At 51.0% G+C, this 21,502-nt stretch overlaps 1 protein-coding gene across 1 annotated transcript in view; it reads left to right on the plus strand.

Moving 5' to 3' along the window:
- Positions 1 to 2,688: 2,688 nt before the first annotated feature.
- The window catches only part of CACNA2D4 (calcium voltage-gated channel auxiliary subunit alpha2delta 4), a 124,276-nt gene continuing 105,462 nt past the window's right edge, over positions 2,689 to 21,502 (plus strand). The window contains exons 1-9 of the mRNA XM_058420138.1: positions 2,689 to 2,801; positions 7,913 to 7,994; positions 11,706 to 11,822; positions 13,243 to 13,302; positions 15,426 to 15,588; positions 17,894 to 18,025; positions 18,668 to 18,728; positions 19,711 to 19,861; positions 21,396 to 21,470. Of these exons, the coding sequence (XP_058276121.1) occupies positions 2,716 to 2,801; positions 7,913 to 7,994; positions 11,706 to 11,822; positions 13,243 to 13,302; positions 15,426 to 15,588; positions 17,894 to 18,025; positions 18,668 to 18,728; positions 19,711 to 19,861; positions 21,396 to 21,470 (927 nt within the window). The 5' untranslated portion in view covers positions 2,689 to 2,715. The remainder of the gene's footprint in view (positions 2,802 to 7,912; positions 7,995 to 11,705; positions 11,823 to 13,242; positions 13,303 to 15,425; positions 15,589 to 17,893; positions 18,026 to 18,667; positions 18,729 to 19,710; positions 19,862 to 21,395; positions 21,471 to 21,502) is intronic.

Genomic DNA, 21,502 nt, shown 5'->3' on the forward strand with positions numbered 1-21,502 from the left:
AAACCATTGCACTTTACATTAAAGATTTGCATTTTCCATTAAACATTCACATTTTAGGCCATGTTTTACGTTAAACAATTGCGTTTTACATTACACATTTGCATTTTACATTAAACATTTGCATTTTCCATTAAATATTCACATTTTACGCAGTGTTTTACATTAAACAATTGCATTTTACATTGCACATTCGCATTTTCCATTAAACAATTGCATTTTCCACTAAACAATTGCATTTTCCATTAAACATTCGCACTTTACGCCGGGTTTTACGCTAAACAATTGCATTTTACATTACACACTCACATTTTACATGAAACAATCGCACTTTACATAAAACAATTGCATTTTCCACTAAACAATTGCATTTTCCATTAAACATTCGCACTTTGCCTCAAGTTTTACGTTAAACAATTGCATTTTACATTGCACATTCACATTTTCCATTAAACAATTGCGTTTTCCACTAAACAATTGCATTTTCCATTAAACATTTGCACTTTACCCCAAGTTTTACGTTAAACAATTGCAATTTACATTGCACATTCGCATTTTCCACTAAACAATTGCATTTTCCATTAAACATTCGCACTTCACCCCAAGTTTTACGTTAAACAATTGCAATTTACATTGCACATTCGCATTTTCCATGAAACAATTGCATTTTCCACTAAACAATTGCATTTTCCATTAAACATTCGCACTTTACGCCGTGTTTTTCGCTAAACAAGCCATCCGCAAACGTGCAGAAGATGATTGGAAGGCGCTGCAATAAATGGGATCATTCCCAGCCGTAGAGTCAAGCTGTCCAGCAGGCTGCTGCAGCAATTTCTGCTCTCCGCTGCCCTGTCTGTGGTTATTTATAATTCATGTTCTCCTGATGACGATGAGCGTGCTCCCTGCCGTTCATCACGCCCAAATGGGGCGCCTTCGGTCCATTTTTATCCAGACACAGACCAGGGGATGGCAGGCTCAAGTGAATGTTGGCCAAACGGGAAGGTCTGCCCGTTAATGAATAATCACTCACGTTAGGAGGCCAGCAGCTGGAACTGGCAGAGGCCTCTCTTTCGTGTCGCTTTGGCTTCCCAGTGCTCATTTCCCCTCCTCTGCCCTGCCACAGAGCCACAGGCACGGCCTGGAGGGAGATTGCCCTGGCACTGCTGTCCTGGGTGCTGCCAGGACATCAGTGCCCGGCCTCAGCATCCCTGTTCAAAGCATCCTCAGCATCCTCATCATCCTCATCATCCTCAGCATCCCTGTGCAAAGCGTCTTCATCATCCTCATCATCCTCATCATCCTCATCATCCTCATCATCCTCAGCATCTCCATCATCCTCAGCATCTTCATCATCCTCAACATCCTCAGCATCCTCAGCACCCCTCAGCATCTTCATCATCCCTGTGCAAAGTATCCTCAGCATCCTCATCATCCTCAGCATCCTCATCATCCTCAGCATCCCTGTGCAAAGCGTCCTCAGCATCCTCAGCATCCTCATCATCCTCAACATCCTCAGCATCCCTGTGCAAAGCGTCTTCATCATCTTCACCATCCTCATCATCCTCAGCATCTCCATCATCCTCAGCATCTTCATCATCCTCAACATTCTCAGCATCCTCAGCACCCTCAGCATCCCTGTGCAAAGTGTCCTCAGCATCCTCATCATCCTCAGCATCCCTCATCATCCTCAGCATCTTCATCATCCTCAGCATCTTCATCATCCTCAGCATCCTGAGCATCCTCAGCAACCTCAACATCCCTGTGCAAAGCATCCTCAGCATCCCTCATCATCCCTCAGCATCCTCAGCATCCTCAGCAACCTCATCATCCCTGTGCAAAGCATCCCTCATCATCCTCATCTTCCTCGGCGTCCCTCAGCACCGGGCAGGCCCCGAGGGCTCCCCCGCTGCCCCAGGCTGCTGTGCCAGCCCCGCGTGGCTCCGGGCAGGTGACAATGCGGGGACAGCCCGCCGGGGCCCCTGCAGCTCGGGGAGGCGCTGCCAGGCGCGGATCAAAGCTCCGCGGAGGGTTTGGGGGCTGCGGATGCGACCCCCTCAAAGCAGGCACGGCCTGGAGGAGCCCGGGGCCGTCTTCAGAAATCAGAGTAATCCCGGCTGATTTCATCCCACTCCACTTCCCTAAATCTGTGGCTGCTGGTTGCTGCTCGCCGAGGGGATTAAGGGCTGGCAGGGGATTACGGAGCCGCCGCAGCTCCCGGCGAGGAGCTCCGTCCTGGGGCTGGGAGAGCTCCGCACCCCTGGGTGCGCACCCCTGCCCGGGGCCGGGAGAGCTCCGCACCCCTGGGTGCGCTCACAGCCCCTGGGTGCGCTCCCGGCCGCGGTTCCCCGCGGTTCGGTGCCCCGGGTCGGGCGGCCCCGACGGCGCTCCCCGGGGCTCGGCCCCGCACGGACACAGCTCCCGGGGCTCGGCCCCGCACGGACAGAGCTCCCGGGGCTCGGCCCCGCACGGACAGAGCTCCCGGGGCTCGGCCCCGCACGGACAGAGCTCCCGGGGCTCGGCCCCGCACGGACAGAGCTCCCGGGGCTCGGCCCCGCACGGACAGAGCTCCCGGGGCCGCAGCATGGCCCGGGCCGCCGGGGAGCCCCCCCGGGGCAGCAGGAACCGCGGGCAGCCCCCGCACGCCGCCGGCAGCAGCCCCTGCTGATGGCCGGAGCCCGCAGGATGGGGCTCTGCGCCGTCCCGTGGAGGAGGAGGAGGATGATGATGGTGATGGTGATGATGATGCTCGGTCTGCTCTGCCTCCCGCCCTGCGCCAGGGCCCAGACCAGGATCCCGCTGGAGACGTGAGTGTTTCTGCTGGGGCAGGCGGGTGGGGATGCCCCAGGCTCCTCCGGGGGTGGCATTTCCCTCCCCGACAGGGGACACAGGCGTGGGGGGCACAGAGAAAACAGAGGGTCCAGGCCGGCGTGCAGCACCTCCCTCCCCGCCCGTCCAGCAGCGATACTCATCTCCTCTAGCTAGGAGCTCTGACACCTATTAGTGCTCTGCTGAATGCATGGGCAGCAGAAGGAAAAGCACTTTAAAGACACGTTTGTAACCCCTCCCTGCTGCTGCTGCTGCTGCTGCCGAGATCCCGCCCTGCAGGCCGACAGGAGTGGCCCCCGCTGGGCAGCAGGGTGGGTTCAGGGGATGCTGCTGGGAGCACCCGAGGGATGCGCAGCCCCGGCCGCGGAGGTGCACACGGGCCGCGGGAGCAAAGGCACGGCTCTTTGCCGTGCAGGTGGGGCAGGGCAGGGTTTGAGCCCCGGGGCTCCGCTCCCAGCGTTGGTGTGGGTCCCGGGGATTCACAGAGCCGGTCCTCGTGGGTGGCTGGCAGGGGATGGGAGAGCGAGAGGGAGGCTCAAACCGCGAGAGAGGCCTCAGCACTCCTTGCTCGTGCTTGCTCCACCTCCCTACAAAAGGTTTATTGTCCCTTCCCAGAGCTCTGGAGAGAAGGAACGAGAAGCTGAGCTGCCCCTCAAAGCACACCCAGCCACGGTTCGTGCGTGCACTGCACGTGCAGGGACTCTGGATGCATCTTTTTGGGCTGGCAGCCCCCCCAGGAGCCCAACACGCCTCAGCAACCCCGGTTAATAAAAACTGCACCTTGTTAAGCTGATTTGGACAAGTTAAATCCTTTCAAGGATTAAAAATGTCAGCGCCGCCGTTGGTCCAAGTCGTGGGGCAGCTTCTGGGGTGCAGGACAGCAGCTTGGGCTGGAGGGGAGACGGCGCTGCCTGCCAGCTTCAGAAGGAGATACGTCTGGAAAATCAGTCAAATCAGATTAAGCTCTTTCCTGCATTTGGGGAAATGTTTTTTTAGTCAAAAATTGCCAATAACAAACACCCTTACAGGTGTGCCACCGGCGCAGCCATCTGAGCAGGGGCTGCGCTGACGTTATCCAGGAGGGTCCCAGGAGACTTTGCTGCCAATCCTGCTCTTGCACCATCAAGGCCTTCCCCAGCAAAGGTGCTTCTTGCTGATTTGGGTTTCACAGAAAGGGCACAGAGGTTACACGAGATGAAATGCCGCTTCTGCCAGCCCCAAACCACGCCAATCAAGGCTCCATGTGCAGGGTAAACGCTGCACAGGAATTCCTGTCAGCATTGAAGCCTGTGGCATTTAGGAGCCAGCCCGTCCTTTCTGCTGTTCTTTCCACTGAATATAAGAGCAGGGATTAGAGGCAGGCAATCTCTGACCAAATCCTTTTCTGATGTGTTTGGCTATAACGCGAGAGCCCTTTACTACTGGAAAAAAAAATAGATAAATGTACGTCACTTTGCACAATTTGGAACTTATTCCTGTACAAGAATGAAGAATAAACAATAGAAAAAGAGCTTTTCTCCTCTGGTACTCAAACCAGACCAAGGGCTAAATTAATCCCTGGTGTTTCAAATCCACTCACGAATTTAACCGAAACACAAAAGTCGCCCTTTCTAAAGGAAATTTCAGTAGAGAAATACGATGGCCCAGAGGCCCAGAGGGAGCAAACCAGCAGAGAGTGGCTCTGTTTCATGGGTTACACGGGGACATTTTGGGGACACAGAGGCAGAGCCCTTCCAGCAGCAGCTGGGTTGGCTCAGGGTGAGGTGACACAGGGCTCTGCTGCATCCTGCTTGGAGCACCGCCAGCTTCCCCCAGAGCTCGCTCAGCTCCAGCTCCAGCAGCGCAGAAATCTGCTCACTCAGTTCCCAGTGATGCTTCTGGTGCAAGTTCAGCACACAGAGCAGCTCTTCCTCCCCTCTGGACACAGCTCTGTGCTGCCCGGGAGGTGGGGCTGGCTTCTTGGGCTGGTGGAAACACCGGGGAGAGGCAAAGATCAACCTGGTGTGGCCTCTTCAGGCTGCTCCTGTTGCCTTTCCACGTCTGCTCCTGAGCTGGACAGAGCCAGGGACCTTGGAAGAAATTCCTCTGCAACCTGATGAATTTCAGACTGACCTCTCATTCCTTTATGAAAAAAAAAAAAAAAAAAAAAAAAGTAAAGGAAGCCTATTTAAGTTCAGCAGGCTGCCCTTAATTTCCCAGTATTCTGAGGCTGCTCATTTCCCTGGCAAATAATTGTCTTTTAATACGTAAATGCCAGTGTATTTCTGCCTCTTCACTTTCCCGCTTTTCCACTTCCACAAAATGCCACCAGGTGCTTTTAGAGACACAAACTTCAGCCCTGTAACGCGGGGATTGGAGACCTCTGTGCCCTCTCGTTCCTCTGTGCCCCTCAATCTTCCAACCCGTCCTCCAAAGCTGCCAGCCCCTGGCCCTCCCTTTGCCCCCCCTGTCTTTGTGCCTCGTTCCTCCTCTGCTTTGAGACCAGAAGAAATAACCAGCCCCTGAGCCAGAGCAGACTGCCCCAAACTACACAAACCCCCTTTTTATTCCAGTTCTGCTGCTGCTGGAAGCTTCAACTTTCAAGAGGATGCTTGACTGCACCCACTAATCAGAAATTAACGCCACAGACTCTTCCACACTGCTGGGCTGAAAAATGTTGAGGGCTGGAGGGAGTAGGGGCACGCTACACAAAGCAGAGGTGCAGGGAGGGAAATGGGGTAAAAATAAACATCCCTGCTAAAATTGCTATCCCTTCACGTTCAGGTTCTCTCCTTCTGTAGTAAAAGGCGAGGAGACTGGAGAATATTGGTTAAATTCAGCACAAAACATCTCATACTTTAAACTCGTGTATGAGATGGGCGGCAGATGGGCATCGAGGTAAACGCTGAGGCAGAGATCCTCATTGCTAAGGGAATGCATTAGTCCCTGCTACAACAAACAGGAAAGCATCCCATGGGATCCCTGTTCCTCTTTTATTCCAGGCTTGCCAGAATAACTGCGATACAGCCCAATAAATCCTGGTCTCCTGGAACATACCTGTATTCCTTTTTTCTCTGAGGATGAAACGATGAGATAAAAGCTCTGGCTCAGAAAAATGAGATGCAGAGCAGAATGCAAAAGAAAAAAATAAATAATTGAGTTTAGCTGGTGGTAGTTCACACTGAGTGGTTAAATACGAATGCCTCGTTGCCAATTAAGGATTGATTTTAAAAGGCACCCACTCTCTCCTGCTCTTTTTATAGCAGTGGAGAGAGGTGCAGAGCAGAGCTGAAGCTCTGTGCTTGCTCCAGATCATCCCCTGGGTGTCCCTGTGTGCAGGGGGGGAGGCTGAGCCTGGGAAAGTGTGAGCTTTGCTGGGCTGGAGCAATCTCCTGTGGTTATTGCCCTGCTGCTGCGCTGGCTTTGCCCCCGAGCCCATCTCTGGGTGGGTTTGGTGCTGTTATTCGTGCTGCCCTGCTCTGGGAACTCAGGCCCTGAGGTTAAAGCCTCTTGGGACCCCCCAAACTCCCCTGGGGGCTGCAGGTAGGACTCCACACATCACAAATGGGCAGGGTGTTCTGCTCAGTGGAGAAGGGCACTTGCTGCATTAACTGAATCTCTCCGAGGTGAATCCTTGTTGAGGGAGGTGGAGCTGCCCAGGGTGGCTCATGGAGCAGCTTCCTGATCCAGTGCTGCAACGCCTTTGCCTTTGCTGCCTGCTGGGTTTGTTAAATTCAGTGCAGTGGCTTGGGGGTCTATTAGAACGCTGCTGTGAGGTAGGATTAGGAGAAATTGTAAGGCAGGCTCAAATTTTAAAGGTTACAAAGATTTGTTAATGCACACTAGAAAAAAAAAGAGAATCAAAACAAAACTTAAAACTCCCCTTTTCTTCTACTTAAGCGTTTACTTTTTTACAAACAACGTAAAGAGACACAACTTAGAGCTTTAGGTTAGTACTATTTATGAAATAGAGTTTTACTCAGTCTTTTTAGAGAGAGAAGACTCTCTTGGTTTGTTCTGGTAAATTTTTACAAGAAGAGCAGTCTGCTTGTGGCTTTTAACTTGCACAAAAAGAGCTGCCCGGGAACTTTTGCACTTGTGGACCTTCCATGTCACGTAGCCTTTTTTTGCATGGCTGCATGTGTGTTATGGGCTCATGTGGATGGGGTGTTATTTTAAAGATAAACAACTTGAAAGGCAAAGGATTCTTCATTTCAGGGAACAGAGATGACTTCTCACTTCTTTACTGGTGCGGAGGGCTTTTTATCTCCTTCCCTCTGTTTAAACACCTTATGGGATCACTGGATTATAACTTCTAATTTAGCATTCACTTAGTCAAAAACAAATAATCTGTCCAAAAAAAAAAAAAAAAACCCACAAAAACCTGCCAATTTTGGGAGCCATCTATTTCGATTTGGGGCTTGGCTTGTTCACAGACAGGCTCACCAACATCCAGATTTTCCCCACGTGGGGTGGCTGCCCTCTGTCATTTCCAGGGTGGCACAAGCATGAGGCTGCTGTGCAGTGACATTGTGCATGATCTGCTGTGGCGTTTTCCAGCAGGGAGAGCAGAGGATCCTCCTGGCTCCTCAGTCTCTGGCCTGCTCTGCTGGAGGAGCTGGAAGCAAGGGGTGGGTCATGACACCTTCCTCAAGTGCTGACACTTATTTCTCTTCTTATTTCCCAGATTTGGCTCTTGGTGTCCAGCCCTTCACCCCAGGGCCTGTCAGGGAAGACAAATAGGTGTCTGCAGAAAGCAATTTATTTCACCTTGCCAGCAACAGAAGGAGCTGGGATGCTGTCTGAGGCCGAATTTGTACACCTGCAGTTAGGTGGGACAAATTCATCTCCGAGCACAGCGTCTGAGAGCAGCAGGGCTCGGTGCTTCTCCCTGCTCACCACTGTCCTGGCTACAGTGTCCAAGGGCAGCTGGACTGTCCCCTGCCTTGCTGCTTGTCTGGCTGGGGTCTGGGGACAGAACACTGCCACTGTGGAAGAGTGGCTTAGAGAAATAGAGGGGTTTGTCCTGGGGAAGGTGGAGTTTTAACTGCCTGGAGAAGTAACCAGGGGTTATTAACATTGCTTCTCCTTCTCCTGGCCCTCTTTTTAGGGTGAAGGCCTGGGCAGATGCCTTTGGTGGGGAGCTGTACTCCGTTGCGACTAAGTATTCGGGCTCTCTCCTGTTGCAGAAGGTAGGCAAAAATCTGGAAATTAAACAGATGGATTTACCTGCTCCCCAGGCACCTCTCTCTTTTTTGGGGCTGTTTTTCACATCAAATATTTCTCTGCGTGCATGGCTGTGCCCAGACCAGCAGAAGGGTGGGGAGCACAGAGCAGAGGTCCAGGTGATACTTTTCTCAGTGCTTGTCTAAGTCAACATGCATTTTGTCTTTGAGGAGGTACAGAAGGTGCTGTTATCTCAGTTTGTATCTTATTTCATGTCTCCCTCGTGCCTAACAGTCTTGAAGTTGCTGTGAGAGTCGTGATTTGTCATTTACCGAATGCTTTGCATGTAAACCCTGCCTTTAACACTTGGCATGAGCTCTCTTTTGTGGTTTTGAGTTGGCTTCGTTTTCTTCGGGCCTTTTGTTTGTTTCCTCAAGAAGAGCCCTGAAATCGTGCTGCAAACTCAAGCAGCTGCCTTTCCTTCGGGGCTGCATCCTTCCCAGAGAGCTGGGATCCCCTGCATCCCTCATTCCCAGAGCTGGCAGGCGTCCCTCGAATCCCCCAGGGCAGGCTTTCACCCAGCATCAGGGCTTTGCCCTGCCGTTATTGGAAACCCCAAAAACCCACGGCAAGGAGCAGGCAAACTTGAGAAGTTCAGTCAGGACGTGTTCCCGGGTGAAGATGAGAGGAATGTCTTTCACACTCCTCATTTAGCTCCTCTAGCAGTGAGTAATGCAGCACTGTCTGCTTCAATAGGCTGAATCTTATGGAGGTGGGGACAGGAATATGTATTTGGTGACACCTCTCTGCTCAGAGGTAAACCTCAGGATACCGAATTCTGGAGATTCTACTTTTAAATCCCCACCCCCGTCGCTGCAGAAGGGGAATCTTAATGAATTGCTCCTGCTGTTCTGAGGGAATGCTGAGTGCTAGATGGATAAGACAAGGTTTTCTGCTAGAGCTGAGATGACTTTCTGGCAGTTCTCCCAAGCCTGACTCCTGCTCTGTGACTCTTGATGAGCTGGTGGGCTGAACCCCAAGCACAGGTTGGACAGCTACGTGCACCTTGCTGACCTCCAGCCGTGGTGCCTGGTGACAGCACTGCCATCGCAGCTCTGCTCTTAGAAATTCTTGGATGAACCGTCGCCAATAGCCAGAGATTCCCACGGCAGGAATACGCTGGAATCCTAGAAACGGAGAATTTGGGGTTTTACTGCATAGTGGTGCACGTGAATCAAGATGGAGAAATTGGGGTGTTGGCTTTGTCCTTCTTCTTCACCTTCTTCTTCTTGGGTTTGGGTGGTTTTCTGTAATTGGGTGAAAAAGGTTCACATTGAAGGCCTTGGATGGTCATTATTGGGTCAAAATATAAATAATAGAGGTGTCACCTCGTTATTGGGGGATTATCCCTTAAATAACCATTTTACCTTCGTTTTCCAAGAGCTCATGGCTCGTGAGCCTGTAAATACTGCAAATAGATAAGAGATAAGGAACATTCCAAGTCCGAACTTGGGGTTGGTGTTTTCCTGAGTATTATTCATCCTGACCTTGGCAGAGAAGAAAAGAAGCCAAAACCTTTAGAGGAATACAGGCATGCAGTGGTTTGCTGGTTCATTTGTAGGGAAAAAAAAGCTCAGATAGGATTTGAGCTCAAACCTGGCATATTCCTTAGCAGAACTTTGCAGAAAGTTGGGGGTTTTTTCAGTGTTGGGGTTTTTTTTTCCTTCCCACCTCTGGCTAGATCTCAGGGCTGAGATGCGTGTGCCATTATCAGGCTGCTTGTGACTCCTCACAATTCCTCTTACCCCAGGAACATGCGAGTATGCCAAAAGCACATTAAAAAAAAAAAAAAAAATATTAACTGAGAGGGGGGAAAAGCCATATTTCTCCAGAAGCTTTGGATGGAGGTAGCTGGTGGCAGGTGACTTTGTGGGGCGTGTACTGGTGTGTGTCCCTCTCGGTGAGCTTTCCCAGGAGAGATCACCTTCCTCCCCCTGAGCAGGGCTTGGTTAAACCCAGCCTGGCAGAGATCGCTCCTCTCCTGGCGGAACCACGACGTGGAGCTGAAGGAACAGGCACCCAGGGGGTTGTGGCAGCACATTCCTCCCCTGGCAGCGTGGTTACCCCAGCCTTCCTGCTCAATCCCTCCTCCTGCTCCTGCTGTCCCTGCTCCCCAGCGGAGGGGAAGCCAGGCCTGGCGTTTTTAATCCCGTAAAACCCTCGCTGCTAATCGCGCCAGACAGAGCGAGCGGCCTCCCTGCCACGCCTGCTGGGGCTGGGTGCTGCTGCTATTTCTGGCTGACCTCCTCAGCCTGCCCCATCCTCTCCCTCCCGGGTGGCCAGGGAGCTTCTTGGGCAAAAGGGGCTCCGGGGGCTCACCCCAAACACCTGCCGAGTCCCTTCCCTGCTGCTTCCCTCTGGGTCAGAGGTGTCGCTGGAGCCCCTGCCATCCCCTTGCCCTTTCCACCGCCTCGTTTCTATCTCTCCCAGCGGCCCCAAGAGCTGCCCAGCTTTTCCCCTGGCTGGGATTTGCCGCCGTGCTGCTGACACAGCGTGGGGATGCGGGGGGCTGAACCCACTGCAGGCAGAGCTGACACTGAGGGACAGGGAACTGCAATCCCTTCCCTTCGTGCTGCCACGCTGCCCAGGAGCCAGGGCTCTGTCTTTTCTGGAATGAGTTCATCATCCTGCATCCTTTCCCGGGTTTCTTTACTCTCTCTTTCTGGCTGTCTCCGTTAGCTGTGGGGTTTTTTGGAAAGGAGGAATAAAGTCCATTGTATCCAGCCTTAAAGGAGCAGATTTAAGGAGGCAGATTATGGGCACGCAGTTGAGAGGTTCTCCTGGGTTTTTTCAGTTCCTGGGTTGTGTGAATCACGGTGGAGGACAGCCCCTGCCCTGCCAGCACATCTCCCTGCTGTTGGGATGCCTATGACATACAGAGTGACACTAGAAAAGTTTAGAATGCTCTTTTATTGTGGCTGCATGCTGGGTTTTTATATGGTTTTTACAAACTTTGAGTTAATAGCTTTTTTGTTAATTGTTCTGTTGGTTAGTAAAAGGTATTTTACTATTTATTCCTAGATTGTGAACATATTTCCTTTACTAATTCTCATGAGACAAATCTCTTGTTATTACAAGTGCACTTATTTTTCACCCTTAGAATAAACCATTGCGTTGAAAGGACTTCTCATTCTTCAAACAGCTTTATATGGAAACTGATGATTTATTTGTTAACTGCACTTAAAAAAATAACAAACTAGCTTTCTATCCTATCCCTACACCTCCCCACCAGTGCCCCACACAGATGTGACACAGGAAGAGCTGCAATGACAGCACACAGCTCCGTCCCCTCGCCCTTCCCTCTGCCTTGGGTCAGCTGGAGGTGTGTGATGTGTATAATCTGTTGTGGATGCCATCGCAGGGCACAGTTTAGGTTTTTAAAAGTTGGCCTTCTGCTTCTCTCTCTGGTTTACGGGCACCAACAGCCTCAGGTGCGTTGCTGCTTTCAGCAGCTCACAGTTGGATCAGTTGTTTTTTGTTTGATCAGAGTGGGTATGGCCACTGCTCTGCACACCCTGAGTTACGGGGTGGAAAAGGGGGAAAGGCAGAGATGGAAGGGGATAAAACCAGAGCAGTTGTTTCAGCACAAAGACAATACCCAGGCAGCAAGGACAGATCCATCCCTCTCCCTAAGAACGCCCTGCTCAGCAGGATTTCCTCTTTCCCTTGGGCTCTAGAAGTACAAAGACGTGGAGCCCACCCTGAAGATCAAGGAGGTGGACGGCTTGGAGCTGGTGAAGAAGTTCTCGGAGCAGATGGAGAGCATGCTCCGCAGGAAGGTGGAAGCTGTTGAGGTATGGCCGCCGGGGCTTTGGGAGGGAATTTGAGTGCAGGCGGCCCCGGAGCAGCAGGCACAGGGCTCCTGCCTGCTCCAGGAGTGCGTGGGTGCAGGGGTTGTGTGAGGACTCCCCTGGCTGAGCTGGTGCTTTGAGCAGACACTGGTGGGAGGGTGTGGGCGTTCAGACAAGGGGATGCTGGCTTCTCCCTCCGCTCAAATTAGCAAAGAAGGCAAAAACAAAGTCTGGGAATAAATACAAGGGAACGAGCACTGTTTCAGGAGACAAGCTGTTTAAAAAGTGGGAAGAAGAAAACCTCTCCAAAGTGAAAAACCCAGCTCATCCTTCCACAATGCGCTCTGGCTGCTGAAGACTAGGGGCTTGTTTCAGCTGTGTGTGTGGCTCCAGGGGAATTTCTGCACCTCCTGAGCACTGGCTGCAGGGAAGGCGCTTGGATTTCCAGCTGTGTACATGGGGAAGTGTGGAGGAGGTGGCAAGGGGTCTGTAGCTGTTGCAGTGTGGGAGATCAGAGCAGGTAATCGTTCTGGCCCCGCTCGCTTCCTGCTTCTAAGGATTTATCATATTCCCCTGTATTTACCTACCATGAAAAGCATATTTCTGTAGTCACAGAGCCTTGACTGTTTAAGGCTTCTAATGTGGAAAAGTCATCCAGAAACACATCATTTGAATCTCCAAGTGAAATGTGGGCATATTTAGTCCCAGGGCTTTGGCCCATAACGTTAAGTTCTTAGCCAGACTTTTCCAGTGTTTGGATTGCCTTCTCCTTTGTGAAGGAGCAGAAGGCAGTTTTGTTGCTGATTGTACAACCCTGAAAACACGTACTTGTTCAGCTGGATCCCTTCCCAGTCCGTGCCAACGGAGAATTAGTGCCCTGCAGCACCATGCTGGAGAGAACTGGCTGATTTTATTGCCTTCCATAAATGGTAAGAGCTTATAAATGGCCACAGCAGTGCAGAGCCCTTTACGAAATCCAGCCACGGGCTTTGTCTCAGTAACAATGCCAGACTGAGGCTCCCACAAGGCCTTTTCCTTTGATGAGATCCTGACATCAGGCTGGGCCTGAAATGCCTTTCCCATGGCTTTTTGGAAGGGCTCATGGAAAATGGAATTAAATCTGTCTGTCATTTCTCTAAATGGACCTGTTTCTGTTCGTGTACGTCCCGTGATATCTGCAGTGGCTCAGGGGTGTAGCAGGGACTCTGGAGCGAGTAGGTGTGAATACACTTGGCAATAGATAGCTGCAGGTGATGTCCCTTCCAAGCTGTGAAATCGTAGCACGGAGTGACAGGGAAGGAGGGAAGTTTATAACCCCAGGCTCGGCTGTGGTGAAGGAGGGGGTCACTGACACAGCTGGGAGAACATCTGGGGGGCTTTGCCACAGCGCCCACTCACCCTCCTTCCCGTGTGCTTGCTTTAGAGGCTGGTGGAGGCGGCGGAAGATGCAGATCTGAACCACGAGTACAACTCCTCGCTGGAGGTGAGTTCACCCCGCTCAGTGTGGCACATCCTCAGGGCAGCCCCGGAACGGGCACAGCCAGGAGCCACCCCGCAGGCTCCTGGAATTCCCTGTCTGCGGCACGCTCAGCTCGTCCAGAGGCTGCTGGGAGTCAGAGGCGCCCTTGGCAGATCCCAAACCTTGCAACACCAAGCAGCTTGGGCTCTGGGAGGGGAAGGATTTGGGAAGACCTTGGGCTGCACGGTACTCTTGGCATTACTTTTGCTGCACTGTCGTCATGTGACATTGTAGTGCAGATTAGCTGGCACTTTGTGGGTTGCTTGACTGGAAAATGAGCTAAAAATCGAGTGTGAATGAACAATGAGGAGAATGCTGTTACAAATACCCACGGCAAACCCCTTAATCCAAGTGAACAGAGTTTCTCACCGTCTTTCTTAGCAGCTCCCATCATCTTTTCTGCGCCACACAGGCACCCACTGGTCAGGACTTCCCTTAAGGTGAAAGTCTGGTGCTGTCCAAGCAATTTGGATAATTGGCTTTCTGTTAATAACTGTTTGTTGTGGCCAAGCTATGGGATTATTGCTGGTGAGGGGAGCTGGAGTGGAAGAGGCTGTGGAAGGAAGTCCTCTGTTCGCAGAGCAAGCACAGAGAGCTGCAAGTGCACGTCTCAGTGCTGGGAAAAATGGAAACACTCCTGGAAATCGAGCCAGTTACTAATTTCATCTCACTTTTTTTTTTTTTTTTTTAATAATCCCAGTGGTCCTGTCAGTTGGGTCAGCTGGGTTCACAGCCAGGGGCACGGGTGAGCTGAGGCACACCACTCTGTATTTGCACACTCCATTTGCACCCTCTGAGCGCTGCTGGTGCTCCAGCACTAATCCTTACGTAACCTCTGGCTCAGATAAAGTCAGCAAAACCATCTTAAAAGCCTGGGTTAGCCAAGGACAAAGAATGCCCTGGGTGTACCCGAGTGACTGGAGATGGTAAATCCCCCGTGACCTTCAGGGGTGGGGGGACACTGCCGTGTCCTTGGGCACCTTCTGCTTGGTGCTTTGCTCTCTCCATGAGTGCCTGCTCCTTGGAGTGACAGAACGAGGGGATAATCCTGCCTGGGTGTCCATCAGGAGTGAGCTCAGTGACAGCTGCAGGGACAGGGCGAGTGAGGTCGGCACTGGCGTGTGCTGCGCTAAACCCAGGACAGACAGACCCTGTGAGACACCTCACCTTCCCTTCTGATCCCCTAAACCCCTCTGGGGGGCCACAGGAGGCTGCCCCCTGCCCCTTAAGTGGCACTGGCAGTGCTTTGGGTCATGGCACAACAACCAACTGGCCAGAAACCATCATGTGGGCAGCTTGACACTTGCAGCTGGTAAAAGCTCCTTTGTGGCTCATTTTGATCCTCTTTGAAGCCCTGATTCTCCGTATGTCCCTTGTTGGGACCCTGGGCACTGGGAATTCCAGGCTTTCTGTGCTGCCAGGCTCTGACCCCCAAGCAAACACTGCATTGACCTGAGGCTGTGGAGAAGGCTTCCAAAAATTGAGTGACAGCACTGGGATTGTGGGTGTGGGGTTTGGATAGAAGTGTGTGATATCACAGGGTGCAAAACTCAGAGTTTAAGGGTTTAGAATACAGGAATGGATATAAAGCAGGATGGAGGATTTAGGGTGTAGGCTAGGTCTTTTTCACCTTCTCCATGGGTCTGGGTGGGATTTTATAATTGGGTAGAAAAATCTGCATTGAGGACAACGGGTGGTTGGTTATTGGGTTAAAAGTCAAAATAATTTAGGTGTCATTTCTTAATTGGACAGTTTATCCTAAAAAGGTCTTGTAGAGAGAGAGAGACAGCTCCATTTTTAATTTGTCAGCTTGAAGTGTTGTGGAACTCACGGTTTGTGAGATTGTGATATAGAGAAGAATTAATAAACATCTGAGTCCGAACACAAAACACCATCTCTCGAGCGTTTAATCCCAAATCTGGCAGAAAAGAAGATAAAAAGCGACATTCAATGGTGCCCTGTGTGAGGAACAAACTCATGACCTTCATCCCCTCTTTATTTTAAAGAGGTGTTGTTTCCAGCCGTGCTGGTAACAGTCTGTCCCGTTCTCTCTTTGTCTTTCTCTTTCCCATTGTCTTCACCAACAGTTTGATTACTACAACTCTCTCCTGATTAATGATAAGGATGAAAACGACAATTATGTGGAGCTTGGGGATGAATTCATTCTGGAGCCAAATGAGCATTTCAATAACCTGCTGGTGAACACAACCTACAGCGATATCCAGCTGCCCACCAATGTCTACAACAAAGGTAACGGCCTCTGCTTTCTCACTGCTGCCAGCCTGGCGTGGAAATTATCAGCAGTAAACCTGGAAGCAAGGATGGGGAATGAAAAAAAAAAAAAAAAATTAGAAATAAAAAATAGGAGAAAAATAGAAAAAAAAAATATATATATATATAAAAATAATAAAATAAATAGGAAAAACAAAATAAGGCAAGCTGGGAAAGCTTGGCACGGAAATTATCAGCAGCAATCCTGGAAGCAAGGATGGAAATGGGAAATAAAAAATAGAAATTAAAAAAATAATAATATAAAAATAAATAATAAAATAAATAGGAAAACCAAAATAAGGCAAGCTGGGAAAGCTTGGCATGGAAATTATCAGCAGTAATCCTGGAAGCAAGGATGGAAATGGGAAATAAAAAATAGAAATTAAAAAAATAATAATATAAAAATAGAAATAATTAAAAATAATACTATAAAAATAAATAATAAAATAAATAGGAAAAAAAATAAGGCAAGCTGGGAAAGCTTGGCGTGGAAATTATCAGCAGCAATCCTGGAAACAAGGATGGGAATTGAAAAAAAAAAGAAATAAAAATTAGAAAATTTAAATATATATATATAATAAAATTATATGTAAATATATATTTTATAATTTATATTATATATTATAGTATATGTATTATATATTACACATTATATATTGTACTTTTTATATTGTTCATTATACTTTATCTATTATATGTAAAGTATATTTAGTTTTTTATATCTATATAAATATATGTTTATACAAATATATATTTTTATAGATAAATAATATAATAGTATAATAACAAATCATAAAATAAATAGGAAAATATAAAAAAAGGCAGGGTTGGAAAGGTGCTGCCGCTGTGACAGGGTTTAGGCACAATCCGCTCTTGGCAAGCCTCTTGTGGTGGAGAGGCCCCCATCTCAGGCAGGCAGTGTGCTGTCCTACAGCACCTCTGGCCCCCCAAAAAGATGCTGTGAGACAAACTGAGGCGAGACTTCATCGGCCATTGTCACTCTGCATCAAGGGCTGGCTCTATCACAGCCTTTACTTGTCGAGAATTTCGTTGGTGTGCTCACAGCTGCCGCTATTCAGAGACACTGCAGAGAGAGGTCCATTTCTGCCGTGATTTCAGATCAGTTCCGCGTGCTCTGACGGCCCCAGACCCCAAAATCCTGCTGGCCAGGGAGCGAGCAGCAGGGCTGGCCGTGGGTGGGTGCACAGGGGCTGCAGGGTGGGCAGAGGTGGGCAAACAGCAGAGGCTCTGCCCAGCCAGCTGCTTTCTTGCCCCTTGGCCATGAACCAAGCAGCTCCTGTGGCGGGGGAGATGGAGGGGGAGATAGATGGAGATGGAGGAGGAGATGGAGGAGATGGATGGAGATGGAGGAGATGGATGGAGATGGAGGAGATGGATGGAGATGGAGGAGGGCTCCTCCAGGGAGCAGAGACCTGCAGTGCTCACTCCCCTCCTGCAAACGCAGCAAGCCCGGCTCTCCACAGCATTCCTGGCTCTGCCTTCCCGCAGGACTGACTTTGGCCGCAGCCCTGGGCAGTCACAATTCAGTTTTTCCCCCCGTTTTGACCAAAAACACCTTTAGTAAAGTGACTAAGCAGGAAGGAGAGAGCCCCACCCTTTCCAACCCCAATGCAGTCAGTCCTACAATGGCCAGATTCTCATGATTCACCACTGCTCCCTTTGGTCCCCCGAGGCACTGAGTCAACACAGACACCAAATCTGCAGCTCCCTGCTGATTCTGAGGAGATGGGGCCATGGTAGGACAGCCCAGGCTTTGTCAGGGAAAGAAGGGAAGAAGGATTTGATGAGGAAAAGAGGAGAGAGAGCGCAACTGTGTCCATCCTGGGGCTCCCCTGTCTCAGGAGATTACACCCAGCATCAGTTCAGAGAGTCCTTGTAGAAGGGCTGTCCGTGGGGCGTCAGGAGCTGCTCCTCAAGAGCCACGTGTCCCCTGCCAGGCAGCAGCTGAGCCCTGCCTGGGGGATGTGCCAGCTGTGCTCAGCACCGTGAGCCCTCCCTGGCTCATCATTCCAGCCAGCTGTGGGGCTCAGGGGCTCTGGAGATGGGGTTAAGAGTGTCTGACCACGCTGAGATCACCTGCAGTGGCCAGGGGTGGTGGCCTGGCCTCCAGGACTCGCCTGGATGAGCAGAGAGCAGGATTATCAGTGTAGAAGCTTTGGACGGGGTTGCATTCCTCCTGAAGCTGCCTTTGTTCACACCCCTCTCCTCCACGGGGGTTTCTGGATGTCCTCCCTTCTTTTACACCCACTTCTGTCCCCCGCAGACCCTGCCATCCTCAATGGAGTTTACATGTCAGAAGCCCTGAATCCCGTTTTTGTGGACAACTTTGAGAGGGATCCCACGCTGACCTGGCAGTACTTTGGCAGCTCCACGGGATTCTTCAGGCTGTACCCAGGTAAAAGAGCAGAGACTGCCTTTGCCCTTTCGGTGCAGCGCAGTAATTTTGCAGGACAGGGTCTGTGCCATGGAAAAATCCAATCTGGGCAGTCTTGGGGCATCCCAGCCCTGGGAAGGGCAGGATGCAGGGGGCAAAACACTCCTGCAGGGGCTGAGGAGGCTGAGGGAAGTGTTGTGCAGGCATCAGCCACCTCCTCCCATCAGAACCAGCCACTCAGGCATATCGCTCATGCAACCCCAAAAAGCCCTCAAAACACCACAGCAGGGCTCCCCTGGGGGTTTGGGTGGTGGCCCAAGCCTCTCTGAGGACAGAGTTGCATCCCTGTCGCTGCTGCTTTTTTATGCTCTCAGCCGCTCTCTGGGAGGAAATAATCTGTTGTTGAGAACTGCACCGAAGTGACAAAAAGCTCCAAGTACAAGCAGTTGCTCCCCAAATTCAAACAGCCTATGCCTAGGTGCATTTTTTAAAAAATAAATCAATAAGCAGCTTACTCAGGAGTGCCACAGACGGAGCAGCTCTGGAGAAAGGCCGCTGCTGTGTCTGGGCAGGCTCCTGTGCTCCCCGGGGTAGGGGAGCAGCAGCAGAGCAGGAGCCTCTGTGTGTGTGTGTGCTGACTGCTCCTCTTGCTGCTCCCTCCAGGAATCAAGTGGCTACCAGATGAGAACGGGGTCATCTCCTTTGACTGCAGAAACCGTGGCTGGTGAGTTTTGGAGAGCCCTGCCCAAGGCACCTTTCATCCTCCCTCCCTCCCTCCCTCTTCCCCAGGGTAGCACCTGGCTGAGCTGCTGGTGGGTAATTCACGTCCTGTGGTGCTCCTGCAGGATGTGGGGTACGTGAGCAGAGGCAGCAGCAGGCTGGGAAGCCCTGCCAGGGACTTCTCCCATCTCATGTGTACCACACGGGAATTACCCCGGTGTGCCGGGGGGTGTTCGGGCTTCGGAAGTGTGCTGTGCTTACTCAGCCTGCTCAGCATGGCCAAGGCAGAGCAATTGTCACCCTGGGGCGTGTGCAGCAGGCTCAGCGCTCCCCCTGTGCGGGCCTGGCATTTCTGACTCTCAGAGATTTTATCCTGCTAGCAGTGCTAACTGTTTCCCAAGGGAAAAGTTCTCAGGAAAGCCAGTCTGAGAGACTTTAGCCTGCTAGCAGTGCTAACTGTTTCCCAAGGGAAAAGTTCTCGGGAAAGCCTCTTCTCAAAACAATCTTGGCAAAACAACCATCCTTTCCCAAAACAGTCCTTCTCCAGGCGGTGTTCTGCTGTTTCTCTGGTTTCACCAATGGGATCAGAGAGGTGTCGTTCCCAGTCACCAGTCCTGTTGGGTCTGCATGGGAACACCTTATAAAAGGTGGTAAGAATCGGACAGTAAAGCCTTTTCTATACTCTTTGCCTTCTGAAATATTTGGGGTCTCTCATCCTTCTTTCGTGTCCTGCAGCGACACCCGTGCAGGAATTTGCGTTTGTATTTGCACGCTCCATTTGCGGCGCTGCAGCACCAATCCTCACAGTAACCTCTGGCTCAGATAAAGTCAGCAAAACCATCCCAACGACGTGGGTTATCCCAGGACAAGGAACACCCTGGATGTACCTGATGGAGGTGTGAATGTCCCGGGGGCTGAGGTGCCAGCAGCACGTCCAGCCTTCCTCCTCCCGCGCCCTCAGCTGCCTCCCGCTCTTCCCTGTGCAGGTACATCCAGGCCGCCACCTCTCCCAAGGACATTGTCATCATCGTGGACGTCAGTGGCAGCATGAAGGGGCTGAGGATGACCATTGCCAAGCACACCATCGTCACCATTTTGGACACGCTGGGAGAAAACGACTTTGTCAACATCATTGCGGTACGTCTGCCTCCATCCCCGCGCTGAGCCGCCTCACGCCCTCCTCCTCCTCCTCCCCCTCGGCAAATCACAGTGACCTACCTCCAGCAGCACCTCTGCTGGCTGGGGATTAACCCAAATCACCCTGGGGAAGGCAGCTTTGCGCGGCCAGCGGGGTGGCTGCCGGGTCATCTCGTCCCTCCTCCACAGGGGAGGCTGGCTGCTTCCTCCTGCTTCCTTAGGGGTGTGACTGCAGCAGGTGACAAAGGGCTGCAGAGAGACTCCTGAGCTGACGACTCAGCTGGCTTGCCATGGCACTGTGTTTGGCTCCAGCAGCAGCGGTGTGACCCTCAGGATAAGGTTCTGGTTATCCTTTTGTGCACCAGCATCCTGCAGGGCTGCCCCTGCAGCTCGGGGTCCGTCAGCTGGGCCCGCATGGAGCCTGGGCAGGAAGCCCCAGTGTTTCTCTCTTCCCTTTTGAGCCTTGGCAGGGTGAGGAGGGGCTGCTTACCCACAGAGAGCCAGCAGCACTGACCACAGAAAGCAAAACTTCTTTCTGTGCCTCGTGGCAAGACTGGGGCCATGTTAAAGGCTCCTCACCTTCTAATTTTCAGAGCTAATTCAACCACCATCTCCTTCCCCAGGCTTCTTTCTATGATAGCCTGCCAGGGCGCAGCCACGGGGATATAAATTCTACTTTTTGTTGATAGCTTCTTATGTTAGCTAATTGGAAACTCCAGTGGCAACAATTCTGTCTTTATATGACTGGACAGATGGAAGAGTGAACAGCGTTGGCAGGAAAATGGAGGGGAGTCATTAAGGAGTTTGAAATATCATCTGTTCTTCAAAAACAATCCCAGAAATACCATGGTTTTTATATATATATATATATATATATATATATATATTCCTTTACTGCGCTCACAGCAAGACCCGGCTGGCTCAGAGACATTAAATCCTGACCTAAGCTCCTACTGATCAGCTGAGCATCAGTGGCCTCTGGGGAATTGTGCTCTCCTGAACCCTGCAGGAAAAGGTTCACAGGGGCCTTACCAAGCTTTACCTCACCTGTGCCAGCCCAGAATCGTCCACTGCCCTCATTATCCCAGCCCAGTGGACGTGTGCTCACCTGCTTTGTTACTGTTCACCAGAGGCTTCCAGCTCCAGGGTCAAGGTTCAGCTGCTGGCTGGGGACTCACAAAGTCTCCAGAAGTCAAAAGCGTGTGCAAAAAGCAGTGCTGGAAGCGAGGCCAGGGATACAAGTTCATAAAGGCGGGGTAAAAACTTCGCGGTGTGAGTGGGAGGAAAAAATAAACTTTGAATGTGTAGATACACTCAGCTAGAACTCAGCAAAACGCCATAATTAAAGAGTTACTCAAACAGAAGATTCACCAAAATCCTGGCTTGCTGTGATCGCTGTAAACACTTTTTAAGGGGAGCAGGTAGAAAACAGCACAATGTTCCATGCTGTTCTCGGAACATCCACCTCGGACACGAAGCCATTCTGTGAATGTCCTCCCATGACAGCCCCTTTGTCTTCCTTTTCTCTTTGCAGTACAATGATTACGTTCACTTCATCGAGCCCTGTTTCAAGGGCATCCTGGTCCAGGCAGACAGAGATAACAGAGAGGTGAGTACCAGCTCCCTCCCAGCGCATCCCAG

This window comes from Hirundo rustica, chromosome 4, assembly GCF_015227805.2.
Source record: "Hirundo rustica isolate bHirRus1 chromosome 4, bHirRus1.pri.v3, whole genome shotgun sequence".
NCBI classification, from domain to species: domain Eukaryota; kingdom Metazoa; phylum Chordata; class Aves; order Passeriformes; family Hirundinidae; genus Hirundo; species Hirundo rustica.